The following is an 18,771-nucleotide window of genomic DNA, read 5'->3' as shown; positions in this document are numbered from 1 at the left end:
ATACCCCCCAAAATAGATGATGCATAAACTGATCACAAATGCATTGATATATATTATGAAATGGTTTGTGTGAGCGATGATTTTTTCTCATTATTCTCGCTTAGAGGGACCATTAAGAAACATGATCCCTGCTCCTACCTGGTTAATGTAAATACAATGGAAAGATTATTAGTATTAGTATTCTTATTAATGGTGTGTGTGTTTGTGATTTCCAGGCATCAGCAGGAGGAGCAGAAAACACAGGGGGCCAAAACAGCACTACTACTACTACTATAACCACTGTCAATAACAACAATAACAACACAACCACCAATAACAATATTAAGAAGTGAGTAGAAGTTGGATTAGTAATTGTAGTGGTTTCTGTGTCCATTATATGTCTGGAAATGTGTTTTATCCATCCCCTTTCTGCATTATCTCTTACCATAATATCTTTGGCTAATATAATTATGGTTTTAATTAGTTTAGTTTTCCCTTTTTTTGCCATTTCTTTACAACCTCCTCTTGAAAGTCTTATTAGCTCAAATTATCACATTAAGAATTATAACGCCATGTATTTAGAATTGTTTCATACACTCCCTCATTCCTCACAGCCATTCCACATCGTACTTCATTCCCATATATCCTAGTCTTGTCATTCTTTCCTCATCATTCTCTCCGTATCTTACAACACATTCTATTCATTCTTTCTGTACTAATTTCCATTCCTTCCATGTTTTGTTAATCTAACCTAACCTTATTCATTCCCATTTTCCCCACTGCACCTTAGATTACTTTTATAACACAAACTTAACCTCTCTATCATTCTCATCCTTCCGCCCCACCAGGTCCCAGCCCACTCCCATGCTGCCCATTGATGCCAAGAGTCTGGAGACAGCCCAGGTGACCATTCTTAAGCCCGGAGGCGAGTCCCCGACAGCCTCACCCACCAAGGCTGCTAAGAAGAACAAGAAGAAAAAGAGCAAGAAGCCCGTTAGTCAGCCCAACCTTCTGGCAGACCCCCTTGAGAGTGACTTGTGTGTCCAGTGAGTGTTTTGCTTGGTAGTCTCTTTCCTTTTTATGTGCCTAGAAATATATAATGCACCAGGTTCTTTGTTTCCATAGACTTAGAGAGTTCATAGGGGATCAGTAGGGTGAGTGATACTGGAGCGAGAGAGTTGGGTGCAGCAGGATTGATTGTGGTGAGAGGGAGTGCCAGAACCGATAGAGATGGAGATACTTCTGCCTCATAGAAATAGATATACGGCATACACACATAACTAACTGAGCTCTTTTCTGCTTTAGATAAACAACTATATCGTATACAAACAACTAACTGAGCTAATTCTCCTGGTTCACAGAAATAGGCTTAGTTTTAAATGCACAACTTAACCAAACCATACACAGGCATGATTACGTATGCATAACTGACCCATCTATATAACCTACCCTACATACACACACATAGTTCACATATACACAGCAGACAGACTCATTATTTCCTTCCTCACAAAAACGAATAAGTCACAACTATTTCCGACTTTACATACACACATAACTGACCCATCTATATAACCTACCCTACATACACACACATAGTTCACATATACACAACAGACAGACTCATTATTTCCTTCCTCGCAAAAACGAATAAGTCACAACTATTTCCGACTTTACATACACACATAACTGACCCTTCTGTATGTCCTGCCTTACATACATTAACAAATTTACGTATACACAGCTGACTGATTTCATATTTCCCTCCCCGCAGAAACGAATATGTGGCGCGTCTCCGAGCGTTGCAGCAGCAGAGGGATGCGCTCGAGGCGGATGGTACCGTCAACGCCAGCTGTCCCTTGTCCCTCACCAATAGCCGCCAGAAACAGACAATGCTGGTCAGTACAGAGGGAAGGAATATCATAGCTGTGAAATTCTCGTTCGTTTATACTTCGCTGCTAATCTTGGAACTATTGAATGTGTTGAATTATTTTGTGTTCTGTTTCATTACTGGCACATTATTTATTTATTTATTTATTTTTTACCTGCTCCTTTTCATCCTTTCCTCTCACTTTTGTTCTTTTCCTTTTTTTTTTTCTCTATTTTATGAGTGTCCTTTTATCTTTTTTTTTCCTGCTTAACTAAATCCTTTCCACTTTTTTTTTCCATTACCGACACTCATTTTTCCTCTTCTTTTTCATCCTTTCCTTCCTTTCTTTTATTCTTTTCATTTTTTCTTCTGTTTTTCTTTTTTCTTGTTTTTCTATTTCTTTTTTATTCTTTTTATTTTATTTTGAACCCTTTCCACGTCTTTTTTTCCGTTACCGACACTCATTTTTCATCTTATTTTCTTCCCATCGCTGGTACATTGACGTCATTATCCATTTATTATTTATTTACGTATTTATCCCCTTTCCTCTTCCTCGTCCCACCCAGCTGGACCCCGACAACCCCTTCTACCTGCCCCAGCACCTGCGTGACAACCCCGAGGAGCTGGAGAATGTCTTGCAGCAGAAGCTCACCACCAACTCCCCTCCCGGCCTGCAGAAGGAAACCGTCAACACCCTTCTGGAGTAAGTGTTCCCAGCGCTACACTATCGGTCCATTACTTAGGCTTAGGTGTATCTATGTTCTCGCTTGTTGGTTGAGAAAACGAGGATAGATAGGAGTCCACTTTCTTAACCCGGTAGCAACGATGGGCCAAATTTGTGGCTTTACCGTGTAGCAACGACGGGCCAAATTTGTGGCTTTACCGTGTAGCAGCGACGGGACAAATTTGTGGCTTTACCGTGTAGCAACGACGGGCCAAATTTGTGGCTTTACGTGTAGCAACGACGGGCCAAATTTGTGGCTTTACCGTGTAGCAACGACGGCTCAAATTTGTGGCTTTACGTGTAGCAGCGACGGGCCAAATTTATGCCATGATATAAACCCCCCCAAAATAAATGATGTATAAACTTATGCTTCGATATTAAAATGGCTTGTGTGAGAGGTGATTTTTTCTCATTTTTCTCGCTTAGAGGGACCATTAAGCTGCTACCGGGTTAAATTAGTCTCATTACTGTGAAAACATATATGAATTCTTGATTATATGATTGTGATGACTTCAGATTGTATTGTATTCAGTCATTCATTACTTTTTATTGTTTTCATTCACTGCTTCCTTAAATAGTCTCATTACTGTGAAAACATATATGAATTCTTGATTATATGATTGTGATTACCTCAGATTGTATTGTATTCAGTTATTCATTACTTTTTATTGTTTTCATTCACTACGTTGTCTCCTATATCCTTGTGTAACTCATTCTTCTATATTACTAACCCATATTACTATCACTCGTTTTTATTTCTCCATTTTTTCCTTCTCTCTCTCGGCCAGCTTTATGATTGGCTCAAGTCCGAGGGTCCATGCACACATCTGACCTTCTGTTCCTGTGTACTTATTTATTTTACTTCTCTCTTGTTTTTATTTGTCTTTATTCACCCCGTTATTTCCTCTCTCCTGTCCAGCTTCATGAATGTTTGGCTCAAGTCCGAGGGTCCATGCACACCTATTTTACTACTGCCTATTGTTTTTATTTGTCTTTATTCACCTCATTATTTCTTTTTCTCTCTTCAGCTTTATGTATGACTGGCTTAAGTCCGAGGGGCCCATGCGCACCTCTGACTCCAGGCTGGCAGAGCAGGTGTCCGAGAACTTCCCACAGGAGGCCAAGGACTATGTGTCACGATGTGGCAGTATCAAGGAGTTCCTCATGCAGTCGATTAAGTTTGCGATGATCGACGACATCATCTGCGTGCACGATGATGTGATGAAGGCTCAGAAGATGCTGTGCAAGGATGTCTCGGACAAGATAAACAGATCCAAGTACCTCATTTTTTTCAGGTGAGTGTGTGTCTGTGTGTGTGTGTGTTTACCTAGTTGTAGTGCACAGGTTTTGAGTTAAGCTTGTGTTGTGTTTCCATATTTGTTTCTGCCTAACTGCTGTGAATTCATTGATGTTTTGAGCTCTTGGTTATCTCCTCATCCAGACTATTTCAAGCCTCAGCAGTTCTGTTTGGGAAGTTTGTTTTTTCCTTTGCTTTTGTGTGTGTGTTGGTGAATTGGTTTGTGAGTGTTGGTGAGGTGGTATATCTTAGTGCTATTGAAAAGATGATCTCTATATTAAAAAAAATTGGTACTTTTTCTCTAACGTAAGAAAATAAGGTAAAAAGAGTGACAGTAAAAGAAAAGAAATAAAAGTATAAGAAGCAGCAATATCCCTCTGACAGAAGAAAATAATGGAGAAAAAATACTAACACAGAGCAATGATAAATAACAAATCTGTCCACCAAAAAAAAAGATGATAAAAAACTGATAAAGACTGACCTTGTTTTTTTCTCTCTCTCTTCATAGTGACGGCAAGAAGGCCAAGCGGTTCACCCACTTACTGGACGACGCCAAAAGCACATGCTCCACCGCCTCCTCCTCCGTCGCCGAGTCCTTCATCTCCCGGGACTCCTCCGCCCACAACGGCAAACTCAGCAACCACGTCAACTCCAGCGGCAGCAACGGCAACCACAACAACTGCGACACCGAAAGTAACGCCTCCCTCGCCCCAGTCTCAAAAAGCATCGTGGAGCAGCTAGCCATGCTCTCGGTAAGTGTTTTATTTATTTATTTATTTATTTATTTATTTATTTATTTTATTTTTTTTTTTTTTTTTTACAGCAAAGGAGGCGGCTCAATGGCAACAAAAAGAGCGTAAAAAAAAAAAAGCCCACTACTCACCGCTCCTGCAACATTGATTTTTTTTTTATTATTTATTTGATCGGTTTTAATTTTATTGTTTGTTATTTATTTATTTATTTATTTTATTTGGAGATGCTGACCGCTTTTTATTTTCTCCTTTACTTTCCTTCTTTTGTTATTTATATTTGCACCTTTTTTTCTACTTCTGTTTGATTTCTTTCCCTTTCTAAAAAAAATTCTCCCTTTTCCTTCCTCTGGTGTGTTTCTTCCTTACTTCATTTGATCATTTATTTTATTTCCTTTCATTCTTTCATCTCTTAACTATATTTCTGTTTATTTCACTTGTCTTTCTCTTTCTTTCCATATATGTCTCTTTGTGATTTCTTTTCCTTTCTATAACTTTTTCCTCGTTTTCCTTCCCTTCTATAATACTAATCTTTCTACCCCATTCTTTGCATTCCACTTTCATCATACACTTTCTCTGATGCGTATACTTTAAGGTAACACATACATTTACCTTCTCTAATAACGACGGACCAGTTGGTAGACCTAGGAAAACGTGGAGAAGGTGTATACAGGAAGACTTAGCATTGATGGGACTGGATGAGCATTGGACAGAAGACAGAGTAGAATGGAGGAGAGCCATAAAGTGTCCAATGAAATGATGATGATGATTATGATGATGATGATGATGACCCTTCCTTTCTTCCTCCCTCAGAGTCAAAACTTATCCCTGGACCCCTCAGCCCCACCCTTTGAACCATACCACATACCTTCCTTCCTCCCTCCCTCAGAGTCAAAACTTATCCCTGGACCCCTCAGCCCCGCCCATTGAACCTGTGATGTGTATATTTCTAAGGCAACACATACCTTCTCTAATAATAACTGTCCCTTCCTTCTTTCCTCTCTCAGAAACAAAACATATCCCTGGACCCCGCAGCCCCGCCCTTCGAGCCCGTGGTGACCGTTGTTGATGTGCCAAAGGAAAATGAAGAGGAGTACGAGGAAGAGGAGGAAGAGGTTAAGTGGAGCAATGGTAAGTGTTCCTGTTTAGCAGCCGTAACTTTTTATTTATTTATTTATTTATTTATTTTATTTACTTATTTGTTTTTTTAAGTGGTACTGATGTTAAGTATATTTTTCTTCTTTTTTTATTTTATTTATTTATTTATTTATTTATTTATTTATTTTTGGTAATGGTTAGTTTTCCCGTCTACCAGCTGTAACTTTTATTTACTTTTATTTATTTATTTTTTATTGTTGTAGTGAAGCTGATTTCATTTATTTTTTTCTATAGAGTACATCTTTTTTTTTCTGTACCAATTAGTGTAGTATTTATTTATTTATTTATTTATTTATTTTTTTTTTTTTTTTATTTATTTTTTTTTTTTTTTATCCTGTTATATAGATGTTGATTTCATTTATTTTCCTCTACTTTTCTTCTTCGTTTTTATAGTCCATCCTCTCCTATTCTCTTGGTTGAACTTCCCATGATCCTCCTCCATTTTTCTTCCTCTATTTCCAACACTTCCTCCTCCTTCTCCTCCTCAAACTTTACCTTATTCATCATTCACACCCCTTATTTATTTTTCCTTTCAGGCGACTCAGATTATATAGAAAACTGGGCGGCACAGGCGAGAGAGAAAACTGCGTTGATGCCTGAAGGAGAAGAGGAAGAGGAGCTGGAGATGTCAGTCGAGGCAGAAGAGCAAGGAGGAGAAGATCATGGAGAAGAAGAAGAGCAGGGAGAGGAGGAGGACGAGGAGGAGGAGGAGGAGGAGGAGGGAGAAGAAGGAGAAGAGGAGGAGGGAGCAGAGTCTGTGAAGGAGGAGGAGGAGAATATTGAGGTAAGACTCGTAATATGTTAGTGATAAAATCGTTCATGAATTTTTTTAAGCGTAACTAATTCAAAATAAATAATGTCAGTCTTTAAAATTTTCTTGCCTTAACTTAATTGCACTTCAACTACTTCTCTTTCTTGGCTATTTAGTTACATGGCATTACTAGCAGAGAAAATGAAGGTACTGAAACTAGCTATTGACCTATATAACATTAGTCCATGGAAAGCTTGTAGGGAAAGGCATTAGGCAAACTGATATCAATTAATTGTTTTTCTTTTTTCCAGTACTATAACTAAAAATTATTGTGTTGAATATAGCCATTGACCTATAAGACTGGTCCATGGAAAGCTTGTAGGGAATGGCATCTAACAAACTTTTATTATTGAAACTGATGTCAAGAGAATGTACCAGGAAGGGAGAGCTTAGAATATAGGAATTCACCTGCATGTATCATCTCTTTGCAGCAATAAACACGCTATCAGGACAAGAAGAAGCTAGTTAAAGATCACTAAGAAATTCTATACGTACAATTCTTAATACTTCTTCTTCTTCACCCCTTCAGGAATATATCATTCAGCTCCAGGACGAGAAGGAGAATCTGGCGCAGGACATTGAGAAGGTGCAGGAGCAGAACGAGAAGCTGAACGACAAGCTGATCCAGGTGAAGTCGCAGTACAAGAGTGAGGTCATGAAGCTCAAACAACAGATCGAGGAATTAAAGGACCAGAACAAGGTGAGCGCTCAGACAGTGAAGGCCCCGAACCTCTCCCTAAAACCTTACTTCTTTTTCTTCTGCTACTTTTTGGTTCTCATTTTTCTTTTAGTTTCAATTTTGTAAGAAGTAGAGCAGCAAAAGGGAGACCATTGTACGTTGCTTGTGGCTTCCCCGTCCCACGTTAAGCCTCGTATATTAAACCTCAAGATCACTGACATGTTTCTTTCTCATGCTGTCTCTGTCATCCTTCTCTTTTTCTCCTTTAATACTTATCTTTCAACACCCCGGCAGGAACTGAGCACGGAGAAGCACGCCATCCAGTCACAGAAGGAGACAGACATCAGGAAGTACAAGAGTGACCTTTCCCGTGCCACCGAAGAGCTTAAGACCTTCCAAGCCAGGGTGCATTCCGCTGAGGTCAAGTGTGAACAGTACCTTGATCAGAAGAACGAGATGGAGGCAAGACTGGAGGAGGCACGGTGAGTAGTGGTGGTGATGGAGGTGGTGGTGAGTGGGGATAATTATGATGATTTGGGTGGTGATTTGTAGGCCTGGTGGTAGTGCGGTGGTGGTGGTGGTGGTGGTGATGTTTGGGTCTAATGGTGGTAGCGAGAGAGGTGATTTGTAGGTCTTGTGGTGGTGATGGTAGTGATGGATAGTGTGGTGGTGTGTGGGCCTGATGGTGATAATGGTGATGTGCCAGTCTGGTGTTCATGGTGATAGGAAGTTCTGGTGATGGTGAAAGAGGTTGTATGGATGTTGCCGGATTGTCGTACTCAGCCGCTTATATTTCCCGACTTCCTGCCCCAAAACTGTCTTCCGGGCCCCAGTAACGAAACTCATTTATAGTTATCGTTAAAAGAGTTAGTTTGACTACTCTTTACTTTTTACTTTTGTGGGAGCCGCATCCGTTGATGTAAAAAAAAAAAAAAAAAAAGAAGAAGAAGAAAAGGTCCTGCTGTCTCTTGGTAATAGTCAGGCGTCAGAAACCGGTAAATACTATGCTCTGAGTATGATAACCTGGCAACGTTGAGTAGTAGTAGTAGTAAGTCCGTATTAGTATTAAATGTATAAATAAAAACCCTCACTGGCAGATGATAGTTATATTTTTTTAGTATTAAAGCATATCTTCATGTTCCTTTTGCCTCTCCTCCAGGGAACTGAACACACAACTGAAGGACGAGATTGAGAAGATGGGGAGCCTGCAGGAGTCCCTCACCAGCTGTTCCCGGCGAGCCAGGGAGGCGGAGGTTAAGTACCTGTCCACCAAGAAGGACCTGGTGGAGGCAAGCTTGAGCAGGTGAGTGAGGAGGAGGAGTTAGGATAGGTTAGGTTAAATTAGTTAAGTTTGGGGTATCTTCAAACACATGATAGCCAGCCCCTTATGATATAAATCAACAAAGAATGACCCCACTTTTTTGTATAGAAAGTCTCATTAGTAAGGAAGCATATATGAATTTTTTGAGTCGAAAGCAATAGTAACTTTGGCGTTTTGTTAGGTTAGGTTAGGTTAGGTTAAGTTTCGGGTATCTTCAATCACATGATAGCCATCACCTTATGGTATAAATCAACAAAGAATGACCTCACTTTGTTGTATAGAAAGTCTCATTAGTAAAGAAGCATATATGAATTTTCTGAGTCAAAAGCAATCGTAACTGTTTGGGGTTTTGTTAGGTTAAGTTAGGTTCCGAAGCGTGGCATGTGCCTCAATAAGCGTCACTTAAACAATCCTGCCTGCGCCACCACAGGGCTAAGGGACATTCACTAACAACCCCCTAAAACTGAGGTCTAAAGAGGCAACAGTAAAAATCCCAAGGGCACCATGGGCAAACTTGTAAATTTTTCTCAATTCTCAAAGTTCCCGAAAATCCCCCCAAATCCCAAAACACACCCTAACTCCCATCCCATCTATTCTGCCTCTCCCTCACCCCCTCACCTATCCCTTCAGAGCCATCAAGCAGCTGACGGAGGAGGCGATGGTGATGAAACACATGCTCCCGGCGCTCACCGACACCACCATGCCCGACCGCAACACCCTGACCCACACCATCATGGCCTGGGAGGAGACGGTGGCCGGCCTCCTGGAGCAGCAGCGTTCGTTTAGCGTGAGTGGCGGAGATCAGTTGGTTTGGTCACTTGTTACGTCATCCTTTCGTACTTGCTTTTTCGTACTTTTTTTTTTTTTTTTTTTTTTTTTTTTTTTTTTTTTTTTTTTGATGTGGTGCTGCTGTTTAGGCCCTCGTCTCCTTCTCAGGCTTTGTTTTTATCTATTGTTTTTTTTATCTATCTAGCTCTCCTTTATCATTTTCTCATATCTTCTTTTTTATCTTATCCAATTTACAGTATTTTGTTTTTATTCAGTGATGTGGTGCTGCTGTTTTTCCGTCAATCTCCTTCTCAGGCTTTGTTTTCTATCCTGTATCGAGCTTTCCTCTATCATTTACTGTCTTTTGTTTTTATTCGGTGATGTGATGTAACTATTTTTTCCTCCATCTCCTCCTCAGGCTCTTTTTTTCACCCTCTATATAGCTTTCGTTTATATATTATTACTCCCACCATCTCCAGGTCTTTAGGTTGGTATTTCAAGACACCTTTGCTTCTCACATCAGCTATTTCTAAAGGCCAAAGAGGGGGTCAGTCAGGTTCTAATGAGCGTTTCTTGAGGTTCACGGTACAGAAGAAGGATCAAACTACCACCAGGGTCATAAAGTTACTCCTGGAAATCCCCACAACTCCTACGAAAGCCTTGTCAAATATGTGTTCTTGGGCAGCGAAATGTCTTATAATGCGACCTTTAGTCTTTCCGCTGGTCTCCCTTCAACCTCCTCTCCCTCCTTTAAATATTAACTGATGCTTTTATTATCATTTATTATCTTTGCCTTTCAGGAGGAGGGCACACGTCTGCTGGGCATGATCCACCAGGGCCGCCCCCTCAGCGCCCTGCCTGCCGGGGACCTCAAGATACCCATCATCCCTACCCTCTCCGTGGCGCCGCTCCTCAAGCACTTCCAGGTAAGCTACACAGCCTCTTGGTTTTTTTTTCTTTTGTCAGAGCAGAGGATAGCGGGTGTTTTGTTGCTGTTTTTTGTTTATTGCTTTTTAGCTGTCTCCCTAGCTAATTAACCTGTCTGCTGCGATTGGGAAGGGCAATGGATATGTATCTTTCAGCTTTCTTACCCCGGTAGCAGCGACGGGCCAAATTTGTGTCTTTACCGTGTACCAGCGATGGGCCAAATTTTTGCCATGATATAAACCCCCCAAAATAGATGATGCATAAACTGTTCACAAATGCATGAATAGTGGTCAATAGTGGAGTGTTTCCCATGTGGTATTTGTATGCTGGATATCCCCTCCCAAGGTGCAGGACTTTACATTTTTCTTCATTGAATTGTAGCAGCCACTTTTTGTTCCATTCCTGTAGCTTAGTGATCTCTTCTTGTAGGAAATCTGCAGTCAAGGGGTTAAATTCATGGATAGAAGGTGGAGTTTGGTAAGCAGGAATCATCATGGATAGGCTGACTGGCTTCTTGCAGGCTCTGTACATTCTTGCGGTCTCATAATTCATTGTCTTTTCTCCCCACAGACCAACAACCACCACCTCCACCACCACCAGAACAACAAGCCTCCACCCACACCCACACCACCTCCACCACATCCACCACATCCGCCACCAACACTCGCAGTTCAGGAGGCCATGCCCATGCACCGCCCCATCCCTAGCCCCTCGCCGCAGCCTCCACCGTCGCCACACATGTCCACGCCTCCCCCACCCTTGACGGAGCCCCCACAAGTGCCTCTCATGTCGGTGGCTCTCGTTCAAACGGCGCACCATAACGGACACCCAGTTTACATGCATAATGGAGTGCCGCCCCCTGGTCTCATCCCAACCACCCCTCCTCGTCCAACCCTGCCACTGGTGCTATTCCTAAGGGTGCTGGCAACCCCACACCCACCAAGACCCCAGGTTGGTATAAGGGCTGTGTTGGCATTCTTCTTTTTCTTTTTCTTTATTTTCTGTTCTTACCATTTTTCTTTTCAATCTTTTTCTTTTTTTCTTTATTTTTTTTTTCTTTTCTTCTTTTTCGCCTTCTTCTTTTTTTTTTTTTTTTTTTTTTCTCCATCTTTTTCTTCTTTTTCTTTTTTTCTTTATTTTTTGTTCTTCCTCTTCCTTTTCTCTTCATCTTTGTCTTTTTCATCTTCCTCTTCTTTTTTTCTTTATTTTTTGCTCTTCCCCTTTTTCTTCTCCATCTCCTTTTTCTTCTTTTTCTTCTTTATTTCTTTATTTTTTGCTCTTCCCCTTTTTCTTCTCCATCTCCTTTTTCTTCTCCATCTCCTTTTTCTTCTTTTTCTTCTTTATTTCTTTATTTTTTGCTCTTCCCCTTTTTCTTCTCCATCTCCTTTTTCTTCTTTTTCTTCTTTTTTTCTTTATTTTTTGCTCTTCCCCTTTTTCTTCTCCATCTCCTTTTTCTTCTTCATCTTTTTCTTCTTTTTTCTTTATTTTTTGTTCTTCCTCCTTTTTCTACTCTATCTTCTTCTTTGTCTTCTTCCTCTTCTTCATTTAACATCTTCTTTTTTGCTATATTTTTTTGTTCTTCCCCTTTTTCTTCTCCATCTTTTTTATTTCTTTTATTTCATTATCTAATCATTTACTATTATCATTACTGTTATTATCAAAGCGTTATCACATTCTTGTTATTTATTTATTCATTTCATTGCCTAGTCCTTGTCATGCACACCTATTATTATTATCAGTTACTTTTATGTCACTATCTTTATCTTTTGGCTACTCTTTACTTCTATCTTTTATGGGAGCGGCGAGTAGCGGGCTGTGTGTGTGTGTGTGTGTGTGTGTATGTGTGTGTGTGTGTGTGTGTGTACTCTTTTTGTTGCCCTTGAGCCGTGTCCTCTGATGTTAAACAAAAAAAAATGTACCTATCGTTATCTATTTATTTGCTTTTCTTTTTTTCGTCCCGTCCAGAGATCGTCACCGCCCCGCCGCAACAGCAGTTCACGGAGCCCACCAGCACTCTCTTCGTGGGTCAGCTGCCCTGGGATTACACGGAGGGGGATGTCAAGGTAAGGGAGGGAAGGAGGGAGGGTCCTGTCTGTCTGTGTCTGTATATCTCTCCTCTGTCGTCATCTGGTCAACAGCTTGTTTTTTATATCTTCTTTTATTTTTTTTGTTTTTATTTTCATTTCCCTTTTTTTACTTTAGGAAATTTTCTTGTCTTTTTTCAGAGTAGTGATGAGTGAACCAGTTTTTAAGCCTTATCCTCTTTTTTATTTTTTTATTTATTTATTTTTTTTTTCTGTTTTTTATAAGACTTACTTTTTTCCTATTGTCTTTTGTCTATTCAAGATCTACAATGAGCTTTCACTTTTTTTTTTTTTTTTTTTTTTTCTTCCTCTTCCTTATTCCCCCGTCTCCCTTGCAGGCTTTGTTTTCTATCCAGTATCCAGTTTTCCTTCATCATTTTCTCATTCTTTTTCATATCCTCCAATTTACAGTCTTTTGTTTTTATTAAGTGATGTGGTTTTTGTTTATTCCCTCATCTCCCTCGCAGGCTTTGTTTTTATCCTGTATCTAGCTCTCCTTTATCATTTTCTCATACCTCCTTTTTCATATCCTCCAATACTTTATATTTTCTCATGTATTATCCTCATCTTTTCTTCTATTTTTTTCTTCTGTGGTGTTCTGCATTATATTTGTTTTTATACTTTTTATGCAGGGTGGTGAGGTAAAGGTTACATGATAAGTATGAAAGTATATTGTCAGTATGTTGCCCCTTTGAAGAATGACTGTGTGAGAGAGAGAAAACCACCCCAAAAAGTTACTTAACCCGGTAGCTGTGGAGATCATGTTTCTTAAAGGCCCCTCTAAGCGAGAAAAATGAGAAAAAAAATCATGACTTACGCGAACCATTTCAAAATATATATAGAGGCATTTGTGATCAGTTTATGCATCATCTATTTTTGGGGATTTATATCATGGCAAAAATTTGGCCCGTTGCTGGTACACGGTAAAGCCACAAATTTGGCCCGTCGCTGCTACCGGGTTAAGAAAGTGAAAGATACATCCCCATTGCCCTTCCCAATTTATCATTTATCAGCCTCTTGTCAGTTTTAAGTAATTCATCTTAAGTTATTGATATTGTATTAAAATTTTGTCTCCCAGGATGCATGCCAATACTGATGCATGGCCTCTTTATTTATCTCTGAGCATCATAATTTATTTTTTCATTGATTTATTTGTTTATTGTTTGTTTGTTGTGAATTATTATCAGTGTGTTTTGTTTGCTTTTCCACTGAGTGTTAGTGTGCATTAGTGTGGCTCACCGTTGCTATGTTGTCGTACTCAGAGCATAGTATTGACTGGTTTCTGAAGCCTATGTGTTGCTAAGAAACATCAGGAATTGACTATTTTAACGTTAAATATAAATGGATCTCGTTATTGGGGACCAGGAGACAGATTTGGGGTCGGATTCAGTATATTTAGGAGGCTGAGTACGACAATCTAGCATCGTTGGTGTGGCTGCACATCACCGCCAGTGTGGCCAGCAGTCTTGGGCACAGTTTACTTTTCGACATTCGTTCAGGCCAACGCTGAACACAACTGCATGACAATATTTTCTGCAGCTGCATTCCACAGTTACTGCTTGAATATTGAAGTTTTGGATCAGAACTGCATATTAAGATTTTTGTCTGATTTCACTGTTCTTGAAAGAGAATTGTAATATGTTTTCCAAGAGTATTTCCACATAATTTTCACACAAGCTGTTTTGAAGTCTCACACTAAGGTAGTCTGTTCACATTTTAAGCAATTTTAGGTTCATGGAGAGGTTGCGTTGATAGATTTTCACATAGATTGCAGAAACATGTGGAAGGTTAACTATGGTAGCCTGGATATCACACCTGCTATAAATCCTGGCATGATGGATAGCAACAGTCGTATATGCTTATGAGAGTGCAGTGTTGTTTCCTCTCGGTGGTTGTAATGTCATGTTCACTGTGCTTTCGCTGAGTCAGTAGTGCATGCGCCAGGGCAAGGAAGCATTGACAAAGTATAGGTGTTGCAGACCCACCTGTAGATACAAGTGGCTAGTGTGACCACCGCCTAACACAGCTACCACACTGCAAGATCATAAAGGTGATTGTAAAAAAACAACACAGGTCGGGTGTGCAGGACTTAAATCTGAGAGGCTCGGTCGTAAAAATTCCCTCCACATTACCTGGATTCTTTGTGTCCATGAGGGCCTTGGCTGAATTTATGTGGATAATTGATTGTCTACTCTCAGCTTTATCTCCACGGGCATAATGGAGCACACTCAAGGGTGCCGTGCATCTTATGAGATGCTAGCACTTCATAAGCCTCAGCAGTGTTGTGTTATTGGTGTATGTATGAGACTTGCTATTGCTAGTTTACTTGTTATAAATGCTCGTAAAATGTGAACAGACTAATAGTTGCTGCAAGTGACATGAAATTGTTTTAAGGAGTATTGCATCACTGTCACTGCAATGGACCATTTAATGAAGGCACAGAATGTTTGCTCCTCTGTTGTAAGCACAAGGATTTAGCACCAAGGCAACCATTCCTTTGTTAATTCATAAAAGGTGTTTCAGTTTACATCCCTCAGCACTGTGATGCTCGTCTTTATGAAAAACTGTTCCTGGAGCTTGCATGGAAAAGTTCTTTTTAGGGAATAATCTTTCCATGGGTGGGGATCACTCCCTCACCCTGACCCCTCAGCTGCATATTCAACATGAAGCAGCAAGATCCCCCCCCCCCCTCCCCTCATACATTTCACCAGTGCAGTGTTTATACCCCCCCCCCCCAGTCCCACCCCCTCAAGCTGCCCTCACCAGTGCATGTTGGAGTGAAGACCACAGCTGGAGTATCTTATGGTAATGAATGATATAGAAGTAATACAAAACATGACATACCGTTGCCAGTTAGGTGCTTAATTTGTGGCTCATTTTTATTATCTTGAATGTTGGATGCAGTTGTGTTCGTGTTGGAATGATGGGAGGTATATTTAAGACTGTCCCTGTACCTTTAGTTTCACTTTCATTCACTGTCACCAAAAGAAATCATCAGAACCTTCCAACCATCATGTGCCCAGGGTGACACACAGGGTATAGCAGGTCATTACTGGCGGTGGTGTGCAGGGGTGGCACCAGCGGCAGCAGCCACACTTCTAATGCCACCACTGTGTTACAAGCATGATGACTCCCGTGTGTTGCATGTGGCAGGCCCTGTTCAGCCGCTTGTTTGGTGAGGTGGTGTCCGCGACAGTCTTTGACAAGGGCTGTAACCCCGACGGCAGGCCAGTCCCTAAGTATGGGTTTGTCACGTTCCGTAAGACTGAGGACTGCTCAAAGGCGCTCAAAGGCAGGGTAAGTTCAGCAGGATGGAGCAGTCCACCGCCTTTTGTCTGTCTTTTGCCACTCAGTGAAAAAAGAATGCTAAATTTGGGTGTGTGTGCCAATTTGTACGCACTGTTCCATTTAGTACTTGTGCTGGGAAACTGAGCTGTTTGTATATCTATCTGTGTATGATGTCCTGTTCCACCACCCTGTCATTCCACACTCAATCCTTCACCTATAAAGTTCTCCAATTCTCATCCACTCCATTGGTCTACTTATTGATTATCACGCAGTTATCCATTAATCTTTCCCACTAACCCACAACTCTAACTAAAACTCTCACTGACTAACTAAACAACCTAATCAGCAGTCTAAGTCACTAATCTTTATTTTCTAACTAACAACCTAATCAGCAATCTAAGTCACTAGTCTTTATCTTCTTTCATTTAGTACTTGTGCTGGAAAACTGAGTTGTCTGTATATCTGTCTACTGTGTCTGATGTTCTGTTCCACCACTCCGTCATTCCACACTCAATCCTTCACCTATTAAGTTCTCCAATTCTCATCCACTCCATTGGTCTACTTTATTGATTGTCACCCATTTATCCACTAATCTTTCCTATTAACACACTAACTAAAAATCCGACTGAATAACTAAACAATCTAATCAGCAATCTTAACTCACTAGTCTTTATTTTCTTCACTCACTAATCTTTCTCTTACATACACTTCACAAAGTTATCTTATATGTTCTTGACTTACTAATCTTTCTCTTATTTATGCTTCACAAAGTTATCTTATATTTTCTGCACTCACTAATCTTTCTCTTATTTATGCTTTACAAAGTTATCTTATATGTTCTTGACTTACTAATCTTTCTCTTATTTATGCTTCACAAAGTTATCTTATATTTTCTGCACTCACTAATCTTTCTCTTACATATGCTTCACAAAGTTATCTTATATTTCTGCACTCACTAATCTTTCTCTTACATATGCTTCACAAAGTTATCTTATATTTCTGCACTCACTAATCTTTCTCATATATACGCTTCACAAAACTTATATTTAATTCGCTCACTAATCTTTCTCTTACATATACTTCACGAAGCTATCTTATATTTTCTGCACTCACTAATCTTTCTCATATATACGCTTCACAAAACTTATATTTAATTCGCTCACTAATCTTTCTCTTACATACGCTTCACAAAGTTATCTTATATTTTCTGCACTCACTAATCTTTCTCATATATATGCTTCACAAAACTTATATTTAATTCGCTCACTAATCTTTCTCATATATACGCTTTACAAAGTTATCTTATATTTAATTCACTCACTAATCTTTCTCTTACATACGCTTCACAAAGTTATCTTATATTTTCTGCACTCACTAATCTTTCTCATATATATGCTTCACAAAACTTATATTTAATTCGCTCACTAATCTTTCTCGTATATACGCTTCACAAAGTTATCTTATATGTAATTCACTCGTTAATCTTTCTCGTATATACGCTTCACAGAGTTATCATATTTAATTCACTCACTAATCTTTCTCGTATATACGCTTTACAAAGTTATCTTATATTTAATTCACTCATTAATCTTTCTCATATATACGCTTCACAAAGTTATCTTATATTTAATTCACTCACTAATCTTTCTCATATATACGCTTCACAAAGTTTCCATGTCCAATCGATTTCAATACCAAACTTAGCCCGTTCAACCCCTCCATTTTCCTCCTCCCATTACTTTCTCCATCCCATCTTCACCAAATTGAGCAGAGATGAAAATGAACTCTTTGTAAATGGAAAATAACCTTTATGTTATAGATTTATTTTTGTTCATTTTTATACTTTAGCTCAATTTTCCTAGACAGTTTTTAAGTTTCAAGACGCAGGTACAAAGTGGTGCGGTGCGTAGAGGTTGGTGGACGCGCCCAAACCCTAAAGTGTCATAACAGCAATCCTGAAATATGTGTAATTATATCTATCATTCTCCCTCTTAAATTTGATGGCCAGAAAGCCGTGAGCGTGTCTTGAGAACCTTCACAAAGCGCTGTTCTGGCCACACGGTGTAAAACAATAAAGTAAAGGAACTGAATTATATAAGAATGTAAAACAACAACAAAAAAATTACCAACCATTACCAAACACTTGCCTTAAGATAACACAATGTGACAGACATGCATGATCCAGAAATAAAAACAAAGTCGATGGATCCATAACTGACTGCTCTTTTCCAGCCCATATTTGTAGGCAATCATATGCTCAATGTACAAGCAAAGGAAAGTAAAAAGAACCCAAAGCCTGCAAGTGTGCCGACAGCTGGAGGAGGAGGAGGAGGAGTGGGAGTGGGAGGAGGAGGCCTGGCTGGGATTATTGGTGAGGCCGAGATTGTTAACGGGTCAAATAATGGACGAGCGAACTTCCCCGTCGGTGGCAGCGCGGAGCCAAACCAGCCACCCGCCGCCCGCCACCTTCACACACTGCCCACACCAACACTACACCACCACCACCAACAACCTCCTCCTCCCACACAGCCCGTTACCAAACCCAAGTTCCAGGTGAGTCCCCGCCGCCTCCACGCCCCGTTTTCTGCAGCTAAAGGGAGGGAAGGAGGGAGAAGCAATAGGAAAGCTGTGATTCATTCTATAGTGAAACCAAATTGTCAAGTCCGTTTTGGCGTTGGCTCCCGCAGGTCCATTTCTCCCCTCTGCTCTGCCACACAGTCCCAAATACCAATTTTTTCCTCTCATATGTTACCTATAGCTTACATATGAGAGAAAGAGATAGGTGTGAGATATACTGTGGCAGAGCAGAGGGGAGGAAGGGACCCGTGGAAGCCTACGCCAGACCGGCCTCGACATATTTAGAAGACTATAGGTTGTTTAGTTGTCGCAAGAGCTGATATTTAGAGAAAGTTTTTTAATATTCCAGATTTGTCATTTGTTACTTGAGTCTAAGGTATATGCAGTTGATAGTTTTTATTAGGTTGTTTAGTTGTTACGAGAGCTGTTATTTAGAGAAAGTTTTTAATATTCCAGATTTGTCATTTTCTTTTTTGTAACTTGAGTCTACGGTTTATGCAGTTGATAGTTTTAATTAGGTTATGAGGAAGCACACACCT

At 40.0% G+C, this 18,771-nt stretch overlaps 1 protein-coding gene across 1 annotated transcript in view; it reads left to right on the top strand.

Moving 5' to 3' along the window:
• LOC126980273 (uncharacterized) overlaps positions 1-18,771 on the top strand; it is a 44,763-nt gene that overhangs the window by 18,572 nt on the left and 7,420 nt on the right. The window contains 17 exon segments of the mRNA XM_050829975.1: positions 216-328; positions 828-1,025; positions 1,754-1,877; positions 2,416-2,552; positions 3,602-3,868; positions 4,379-4,622; positions 5,627-5,750; positions 6,314-6,561; positions 7,118-7,288; positions 7,562-7,749; positions 8,427-8,570; positions 9,219-9,375; positions 10,157-10,282; positions 10,854-11,163; positions 11,166-11,234; positions 12,249-12,346; positions 17,888-18,208. Coding sequence (XP_050685932.1) covers positions 216-328; positions 828-1,025; positions 1,754-1,877; positions 2,416-2,552; positions 3,602-3,868; positions 4,379-4,622; positions 5,627-5,750; positions 6,314-6,561; positions 7,118-7,288; positions 7,562-7,749; positions 8,427-8,570; positions 9,219-9,375; positions 10,157-10,282; positions 10,854-11,163; positions 11,166-11,234; positions 12,249-12,346; positions 17,888-18,208 — 3,039 coding nt within the window.

The sequence above is a fragment of the Eriocheir sinensis genome, chromosome 44 (assembly GCF_024679095.1).
Source record: "Eriocheir sinensis breed Jianghai 21 chromosome 44, ASM2467909v1, whole genome shotgun sequence".
Classification (NCBI taxonomy): domain Eukaryota; kingdom Metazoa; phylum Arthropoda; class Malacostraca; order Decapoda; family Varunidae; genus Eriocheir; species Eriocheir sinensis.
Note: the sequence above shows the minus strand (reverse complement) of the source record. Positions and strands in the feature narration are given on the sequence as shown.